The sequence below is a fragment of the Pseudoliparis swirei genome, chromosome 23, assembly GCF_029220125.1.
Source record: "Pseudoliparis swirei isolate HS2019 ecotype Mariana Trench chromosome 23, NWPU_hadal_v1, whole genome shotgun sequence".
NCBI lineage: Eukaryota > Metazoa > Chordata > Actinopteri > Perciformes > Liparidae > Pseudoliparis > Pseudoliparis swirei.
The window spans coordinates 9,013,611-9,023,397 of NC_079410.1; the positions used below are offsets into that span (position 1 = coordinate 9,013,611).

At 45.0% G+C, this 9,787-nt stretch overlaps 1 protein-coding gene across 3 annotated transcripts; it reads right to left on the reverse strand.

Annotated features, from left to right (window-relative positions):
* Positions 1-1,744: 1,744 nt before the first annotated feature.
* LOC130189037 (far upstream element-binding protein 2-like) lies at positions 1,745-9,702 on the reverse strand. 3 transcript variants are annotated; one of them, XM_056407651.1, is made up of 18 exons: positions 8,727-9,698; positions 7,887-7,989; positions 7,587-7,646; positions 7,039-7,075; positions 6,810-6,862; positions 6,629-6,700; positions 6,442-6,499; positions 5,772-5,943; positions 5,131-5,229; positions 4,943-5,047; positions 4,752-4,854; positions 4,155-4,276; positions 3,671-3,970; positions 3,465-3,580; positions 3,252-3,340; positions 2,667-2,900; positions 1,986-2,173; positions 1,745-1,833 (listed from the first exon to the last, which is right to left on the reverse strand). In XM_056407651.1, exons 1-18 carry the CDS (start codon positions 8,853-8,855, stop codon positions 1,825-1,827), a joined length of 2,049 nt encoding a protein of 682 aa, XP_056263626.1. In that variant the 5' UTR covers positions 8,856-9,698; the 3' UTR covers positions 1,745-1,824. The 3 variants fall into 3 exon arrangements, with proteins under 3 accessions (XP_056263626.1, XP_056263627.1, XP_056263628.1); XM_056407652.1 differs by having other exon boundaries at positions 4,949-5,047; positions 8,727-9,696; XM_056407653.1 differs by lacking the exons at positions 1,745-1,833; positions 1,986-2,173 and having other exon boundaries at positions 2,808-2,978; positions 8,727-9,702.
* Between the last annotated feature and the right edge of the window lie 85 nt (positions 9,703-9,787).

The following is a 9,787-nucleotide window of genomic DNA, read 5'->3' on the forward strand; positions in this document are numbered from 1 at the left end:
GTCTGATGTGTTATGGCACAAATACTTTCCTGAGGTTTGAAGGTCTAATCCACGTACAGACGGCTGCAATGACTCCGCTGTTGGGCCGCAGGACCAAACTTGATCATCCTCGCACATTTTTATTTCAAAAGAGATCTTAACAAATATATTTCTCAATATCTGGGTTTCATCTTGGCAGGACTGTCGGATTAATCTGCAGAAGACGAATAGTGACATGCAGTGGCGATTTATCGCAACTGTGTACCGCAGACCGGGCTTTTATGTACATACTGTTTGTAATAGAACACCAAAGACAACAAAATGTTCAACACACACATGACAGTAATCAACATTTGCCTCAATTTAATTCAGAGTATTGCTGCTGGTGGTCATCTATTCACAATATCAACACTGCTGCCAAGGGCAGACTCACAGCTGCCATTCAGAATACATGATTCATACCTGATACATATCTGGAAGTCAAAACCAACAGCATTGTATTGCTGAATATTTGTAAATATACAATATATATTAAAGTAAGACCCACTGGAAGACCACGTTTCAAATCGGTTGCACACAATGACTCGGGGGAAGGAAAAAAGATCAACACATTCTTGTTGGCATCCATCATCAGAAAAGCAATCGAGTGCAACCTCGAGATGAAACAAAATCACAGCCTGGTTCAAGTGTGTCGTGATCATATTCTTTACATGACCTGCAGCATGATGAACCGCAGAGGGTAACAGAAACCTCCAAATCAAGGTCCCAACATGTCAAACTGCCCACTGGCACCACGTGTTTCCGAGCTGTGTGAGATAACTCGGATTGGCCAAATTCTTTAAAAAAGCATTTTTTATTTCCCGTCTGCCGATTGGACTTCTCAAGATGCAGAAGAGTTGCTTGAACTGCAGATGGTGTGTAAAAACAATGCAAAACAAACTAAGACAAGGAGAGAACCCCCCCCCCCCCCCCCCAAACACACACACACACACTGGTATTTACGGCAGGGTCGAACAAAGACGCTTCACCAGGTGCGAGGCCCATAACTCCTGTAACCTTCAAGTACTCACTGCCTGTCGTGGCCTCCTGAATGGACACATGTTCCCATACCTGGCATGTCACCCCCACCAGAAGCCGTTCTGCAGGTGAAGGGTTGTTCTGAGTCTTCCTTTGAAGCGGTCCAGCAGTTATTAGTCAGCCCACATGCACCGATCAACACTGGAATTCCATCTGAACATCGTCAAACAGGCTCGTTCGTACAAAATATTGCAAAAGAATCCAATTGTACACACGTTGAAATAACATGCACGCCTCAGCTGAGGGGGAAATGGTCTATTTCAGATTTTTTTTTTTTTAAGTCAAGACATTAAGCAAATCAGGTTCAAAAAGGATTTCTCTGACGTATTATCACCTGTACCAGATACACAACAGGCTTATAGTCCTAATGGCTATGTGCATTACACAGGGGTATGAAGTGCTATAAAAATGGGCCTTAAGAAGTAAATAAAAAGAAGATGAGACAGCTTTGTTGGCAACTCCTCCGTTATAATGTACACGCTTCAAGGCTTCCATGTTCATAACGGCACATATAAACATACGCAGAAGCGCTGAGAAGCTGTGCACCGGTCATGGAGGGGTTATCAGTCTTCTCCCTCCCAGCAGCAAAGCACTAGAACATTCGTTCAGTTCATATTTCTATTAAAAAGTATCCCGGTGGTGTTTGGTGCCGAGGACGGTTTTTATTTCCCCTCACAAGGAATTAAAAACAGGCGTGATCCTGGCCTCAAGGTCCGGGTGGTCTTCCTCGTCCCGTCTCCCCGTGTCTCTCCCGTCTGCCGTGAACTCTCACTGCGTCTAAAACACAAACGATTGAAAAGAGGCACATCCTTTGTGTGATGAGGATCAACTTTTTATCATGAAATGTATTCAGATGGATGAAAGGGAGCGCTGTGTGTCGGATGCAACGGGTCAGGATAGAAAACCCCCACTGGAGCCTCGGTACCAACCTGTCCCTGCTGGGGGTTGGCTTGCTGCCCGGGGGCCTGTCCCGTCTGTCCATAGTACGCAGCCTGCTGCTTGTAGTACTCCGCCCAGGCTGCGCTGTAGTCCGGCTGCCCCCCCGGTGGGGATGCCGCCCCCCCTGCTGCTCCTGGCGCTGCAGCTGCTGTCCCAGGAGCAGAGACACCTGCCTGGGCTAGAGGTGACAGACAAAGCAGACATGAGCCCGCTCACCACGGCATTCATCTCGACTCCAGGACCAGTCAAAGTTCCCCCTTGGAGAACAAAGTGTCCCCAAATCCACACTGCATGCTCGCTCTCCATCCGGTTTTGAGTATGCAGCGATGTGTTGAAGTGACTCGATGTAGAATACTCCGAGCAACCAGAATGCATCGGGTGATATGAAACATTGAGATGACGGTTTTACTTAAAACATAAATAAATCCCCCAACCCCTGATTTTAGCACACCAAAGAAAAAGACTCCCTTGTTTTCACTTAAATAGAAATGATTGATTATTCAAATTGATTGATCTGATGATTTCTATCGTTTATGTAATAACAGCATTTGCTTTTTTAAATTATTAATTGATTGATGGTGGTTTAAACCACCAAATCATTTTAGCACCAGTACAAACGCAATCGTTTGCTCAGCAGACAAAGCGACGATGGTGTTCCTGTGCAGCCTCACCCATCTTCTTGTAGTACTCCCCCCAGGCCTTGGTGTAGTCCGACTGGCCCCCCGGCGCCTGGGCAGGCTGGGCAGGCTGGGCAGGCTGGGTCTGGTCCCCTGAAGTTTGGGCACTTCCAGCTGGGCCAGCTGGGTCAGCGGGGCACTGGGCCGGCACAGCCCCCGATGGCTGCTGGTAGCACTGAGTGTAGTAGGCTGCCCAGGCTGCATTGGGGTCATTGGCTGCTGCCTTGCCTAGAAAAGATGCAGGGTGGAGGGTGTGAGGTCCTCATAGGATGAGGGTGAGCCCCTGCTACTGGCCTGGAGACCGGGCTTGCAGACCAGGGGGGAAACAGAGACAGGGTTAGCCAGCGCAGCTCAAGGTCAAGACATCTGCATCTCATGACAACATTTCCATCAGTACCCCTGTTGACCATCCCAGAATCAGAAGAAATGTCATTACTCATCTGAAATGACTGGGAGGGTAAACACAAAAACCTAAAGGCTGGAATGAAAGTACCGTCGTCGGGTTGAAGCGTTTAGACCCAACATGCAAAAGTGAGCACAATTAAACCTTGATCCCTGAAAAGGTCAAAGGTGACTCACTGGGGTCATGGGGTGCCTGGGGCTGCCACTGCTGGAAGCTGTTGCTCCAGCCTTGTGGGCTGTACTGCTGAGGACCTGGAGGGCCACCGCTGAGGAGAACATAGATACTTTATCCTTCATAACCTCTCAGGAACATCACCACGACATAAAACACCTCCTTAAATGCGACTGGAAAGTGATACAAACAGCTGCACATTAGTTGTAGCTACTCACTGCGGTGGTCCGGGCGCCCCAGGCGGTCTGGGGTTGTATGGGTTGGGATTGTAGGGGCCCATTGGACCAGCAGGACCTGGTCCACCTGGCCCGGGGCTGACATGACACAAAGGTCCCTGTAGCACGTGACATAATCACACGTCAAATAAAGAAGAACAAAAGAAAAGTTTTACTAGATGTAACTACAAAATAAGAATGGTCAGTGCCTCAATCTTCTCCTCAATGAGCTGCTTGGCGTGGTCGATCTGCTGCGGGGAGCCTCGAATGATAAAAATCTTGAAGTTGGGGTCTCCGTTGGGGGGCGGCTGTCGAGAGATTTCCACAAAGGCCCCCGTCTGCTGGTTGATGGACTTGACGTTCTCTCCTCCCCGGCCAATCACGAGTCCACACTTGTGGGCAGGGATAGAGAAGGTCAATTCCCCTCCAGGGGACCCCCAGCTGCCTTGACCCCCGCCTCGGCCCCTGTTGCCTGCCGGCATGCCTGGTGGTCCCGGGGGACCCTGTGGCTGGAGAGAGAAAGCCTTAGTAAAATAACATCCTATGTTATTTTACTGCTGTACATTTACTGTTATCCACAACTGATGAAGATCTTCATCATCATCATTTACTGCTTTTTAGGGTTTGTTTGTGCGTGTTAGTTGACGAGGGGACAAAAGCCTTATAAACACTGCGTGACAGAGTGATTCATACCCCTTGTCCCTCCTCCCTGACCCTGATGCTCTGCAGCAGTTCGTTGATGATCTGTGCGGCGTGCTCGCAGCGGTCAGGGGGACCGCTGACGTGGGCAATTTTTTCTGGACCAGTCCCGTCATCTGTAAGAAAGATTAAATCTTCATTACGCTGCACCGTTGATATTCTGACTCACTCATGTGGAAGGGCCACGTGTAGTTCTGAGAGTCAACACCCAACACAAGAGCTCACACAAGCCGTGGAGGTGGAATACCAGTTCAACAGAATGTTGTCGTTTGTAACACTAGATCTTTGCAGACACACCCATCACTAGGACAGCCTGTTCAATAAAGCACCTCTAGTCAATAGAAAAGCAAGAACGAGAAAAACCGGCTCTGTACAAAGTCTTGTGTAAAAAAGCACACAAAGTGTATCGCTCGGGTGTCTTTCATTTGCATTTATCATTCTGTAAAAGACTACAAGAGGCGGAGCCCCATGAGTGTCGTTTAAGGTTACTTCTTTATGAATCTGCGTCGTGTCGGTGGCGTCAGGCATCGAACCGCCATGTGGTCCTGACATTGATGAGATAAAATAGATGAATATTTATGATGTCATCACCTTGTTTGAACTGTATCCTAACTCCAGCATCATTCTGGATTTTCTTGATCATCTCTCCATTGCGCCCGATGATCACACCGACCGAGTGTCTTGGTACAGGGATCTGAGTGGGAAACATACATTTTTAAAACTTGGATTAAAACAACTAATCCTACTTCTAATCGTTCACACTCACTCTCATACACACTCACACTCACATCCATGCCTCCCCCCATTCGGGAGCCAAAGTCACTTCTTTCACTAAAGCCACCGTGGTCTCTCTCCCTCAGAATCTCCTGCACCATCTCCTGGGCTTGCTAAACAGGAAAACATGATAATTAGAAAGAACGGCATCGCAGAACCACATTTATGTTGTTGAGATGATTTCATAAAAATGTACCTGGACTTTATAAGGTTCTCCGATAATGCGCAGGGGCTTGTCAACGTTGGCTCCCTGAGAGGCATCCTGGATCAGGATCATCTTCACCCCTGCACGCTCCTGGAATATCACACAATTAAAAAAATGATGGTTGTGTGCGTCTTCATGAATTATACAAATCCATTTTTTAAATGTGTAAAACTAAAGTTACCACATTGCAAAATTGCCAATCTGAAAACACAACTTTTCAAAGTGTTCAGTTCAATCTATCTCAGAGATCCTTAACCCTTGTGTTGCCTTCGGGTCATTTTGACCCGATTCAATATTTAACCCTCCTGTCGCCTTCGGGTCAATTTGACCCGATTCAATGTTTAATGTCGGTGTTCTTTCGGGAGTCAACAAACAAACATAAAGTACCTCACACTTAAACTTGGAAAACAATATTAATTCTAATAATTTTCTGGAGATTTTAATAGCTGGGGTCATATTGACCTCAAGGGTAAAATATGTTAGTAAATATAAAGGTAACAGGAGGGTTAAACATTGAATCGGGTCATATTGACCAAGGAGGGTGAAACATTGAATCGGGTCAAATTGACCCGAAGGCAACACAAGGGTTAAAGATAGTCACAGTTTACAAATGCAAAAGTAATGCACTATACCTGTAGCTGTTTGATGGTCTCTCCTCCCTTGCCAATGACGAGGCCGGCCTTGCCAGCTGGGATCATCATCTCGTGCATCGTGCCGTTCTCCCCGTTGGTGGACTCGTGATAGGAGGAGGGGGGGGTACCCATCCCTCGTGACACGATCTCATCCAACAGACTCTTGGCATTCCTGGCCAGGGCAAAGCTTACCAGTTACTGCACATTTGACTAAGTTATGTTATTACGCTGATACGATGGCAATTGTCATTATAGGTTACTCTCTTAAATATTGTCATAAAAGAATCGGGCTTTAAACAAATTCCATCATCCTCAACATTATTGGGCCAAACATCACTTCTGTGATTGAGGGGAGACGAGTACACAGGCCAACCCACGGAAGCATAAGTAATAATTTCTCTTCCACATAAAACTAAAATGAGCCTATTTCTTCTTTTCAATCACATCTTAAAACCCATTTATATAGAACAGCTTTTAAGTGATGCCGTCCTTTTATGCAGTTTTTTGGTTCCCCTAATTTAGTTTGTCTGTTGTTTTTTATTTTATATGTGTATCTTACCATTCTATTTGTTTTGCCTTGATTCTCTGTAGAGCACTTTGTAAACTATGTTTTTAAAGGTGCTATATAAATAAAGTTATTATTATTATTTCCATTAAGACTGACACTTACTGTATGGAGTCTTGGGAACCTGTGAGAGTGACACACCTGTCTGGAAGGCCTCCGCTGTCTGGACACACACATGGAGTACATACAAATGTGACATTAAGTTAAAAATCTAAAAGGAAAATACTGAATTGTAAACTATACAAATAATGTATAACTGTGGATAACTGTTACGGCTAACAGAAGACGGTACCTGGCGCTATCTGAACCTTGCAACTTGACTCCTGTTGAATCTTACTGATATGTTCACCTCCACGGCCAATAACTGGGGTCAAAGAGAGAGCAAACTGTCTGTTATTGGTGGGAGACATTATCAGTAGGGGGTCCGATTGTGTCTTATATTGCAGAAACAGAAGCAGTTGGGCTGCACTCACTCAGTCCCACCATGCTGTCGGGGACGCTGTACTCCTCTGTGCTGGAGGCGGGCCTGACACCATCGGCATGCGAGGATGACAATGAAGGAAACAGAGGAAACAGAGTCAGCCAAAAGGAGACTTTCAATAAAAATGTTTGCCACAATCTTGTTTGTATGGCCACTGCCATGAAACAAAGGCCCAACACTTCTACATAATACGCAATCAACTGAACGCTATGAGATCTCACCTTTGTTGTGAAAGAGCAGCTAGCTGTGCACCAATAGCTGAGAAGGGACACCAGAGAAGAGAGAAGGGGAGAAAACCGAGCACAGGAGAGGTTTTGTATTACTGATTGTCTGAGAGACACACAGAGGAGGAGACACATGGACGGACAAGGGTAGAGGGGCAAACTACTGGAACAGGAGTACTGCACCACTGGATGTCTTTATTTAATAGAGTCCACTGTGAGTTATTAACATGTGAAATATAGATCAACTTTTTTTGTCACACGGCACAGCACTCAGTGAAATCTAATCTCTGCATTCAACCCAACCTAAGATTAGGGGCAGGGGTCAACTACTATAGAGCACTGGGGATCATTTTGGAGGTTCCAGTGCCTTGCTCAGAGGCTGATCGGTAATGACCAGGAGGCGAACTGGCACCTCTCCGGCTTCCAGTCCGCGCGGCATAATTGGTCTGTGATAGGACTTAAACCAGCGACACACACAGACAGAGCTACTGTCGTCCCAAAAGACAAACAAAATCACAAAGCAAAGAGTAGCGGGATGAACTCACACAATGCATTGGCTGAATCCAAGTCGCTCTCTCCAGCCAGCTTCTTGCTCTCCGGTTCATCTGTCAGGTGAGGAAAAAACAGAAAAGAACTACTGCAATTGTGCGAGTGTGACGTGTCCTTGAGGACTGCAGAGAGAATACCTTCTGCATCTACAGCCGTCATCAGGGTGCAATACACAGAAGGTTAACATTCATAGTTATTCATTTGGCCAACGCTTTTGACCAAAGCGACAAATGAGGCACAACCCGAGCCACGGGAGATCAAGGAGACTGCGCCCTGAGAAGCGCAGTCACCAGTACCTGCATCCTCCAGCTGGCGTTTCTGTGCAGTGAATGCAAAGCCATCCGATGCAGTGTTGTTGTTCATGGGAGGACCAGCGTCACCCCCAATTTTGGCTGCGATCTGAAACACAAGTGTAAGATTCACCATGACAATTGAGCCAAGAAAAAAAAACATGTATTGAACAAGTGTATGAGTATATGTTACACATCTGACTGAGCTTCTTACAACAGTCTGGACAGTGTGTTTTCAGTCGATATTAAAGTCTATTATCAGTTTATTGGTATATTCACTGTATCTTAGTTATTGTCTATGATTTGGCTTTAAATTATATATTTATAACTGTCTGATTTAGTTTTTCTGACTTTTTTGGCGAGGTGGCTGCGGTAGCATTGCTAATCTATCTTTCTATCATCATCATTATTATGATTATGTGGATGCCATAACATTAGACTTTATTCAGTCACGTTAGCTTTTACATTGGATCATTATACGTTGATGCACTGTTGGCTTTTTTTCCTGGCTAGTTTGATGAACTACTGCCTGCATTACTTCGACATAAACCACCTCCACAGTTAATAAAATGCATATCATCTCGAGTCTGTATCCCCCATGTCACTTTCTCGTAAGCTATTGTTCATAGTCTTGCAGCTCGCTGATGAACAACAAGCACTACAAGACGTAACGCTAACTCAACTGTGCGTTTAGGAACAACAGTTAATTCATGAACAGAAGTGAATTCAGGAGAATTATCCTCGTGTCATGTGACACGCCGTGTCACCGAAGTCAAGCTTCAAGCTAACTCGTTAGCTCGCCCTGCCTCCAACCCAAACACGTCGCTGCCCGTCACATCTCCTCACCTGCCGGGCCCTTTGCACCGCATCCGCAAACGCATCTTTTATGATGGCACCTGCTCCGTTCCCGAGAACTGCCTGTGCTTCCAGAGGGTCCTCGGATCCGGGCGGGGGCACCGCGTTGAACTCCGACATGTCGACGAGCAGAGAGGCGAGGGCACGAAACCGGGAGCTGCAGCGGCGGTAGGAAGGAAAATCATGAAACTAACGGGTCAAGGCAAACATCGGAGCTGCTACGGCGGCCGGGAAGGCGCATTCTCTTTTTAAAAATCAGATTAAAATAATGAGTATAAAACCCACGCCTCAAGGTAATAATAGCTTTTTTTTAAATATAAAATAAATAGTAAAAAGTAAAGTGGCATTATAAATCTGTACAGCACTCCATAAGTGGTTACATAACAGAGTACCAAATATAATGTTGTATTAAATCTTTTTTGAGAAAACTTGTTGTGAAAGTCAACTGCAACTTTAATTCATGAATTGGGCCAGATAGTGCCACAACATCACTTGAACCTATTCTGCAGGTCACTGGCATATCTGTATTAATTTATACTATACAATACCAGTATTCCAAAGCTATTCTTTTTTTACCGAGCATTGTTAAAGATTCAGGGTGTGACATGTTTCTTTTGATCTTTCTCTATTGACAAGGTTTGAAGGTGGTGAGAGACCAAAGTACACAACTATGCAATAAAATACAGACATAGTACTATTAAAGCTTTGTTATATAACAGAAATAAAACACATCTTAAAAGTACACAGACATTCCATCCACTCTGACTGACATTAATGTTGTTGAACTTAAAACAATCTTCCTTGGTAAACATGGAAAACAGTTGGACTGAATGTACCAGTTATTGTGTGTCTATGTATCAAGATAATAATCATAATAATAATAAGTGTATTTATATTGCACCTTTCATATGCAGCTGTAAGTGCTTTACATATGGCATTGAAAACAACACACAACATCAATAAAGTACAGAGAGATGATGCAAATAGATTAATTAAATGTCAAACTATGTGAATTTGTAACTTGTAAGTGGTTACATGTTTGTAAAACTTCA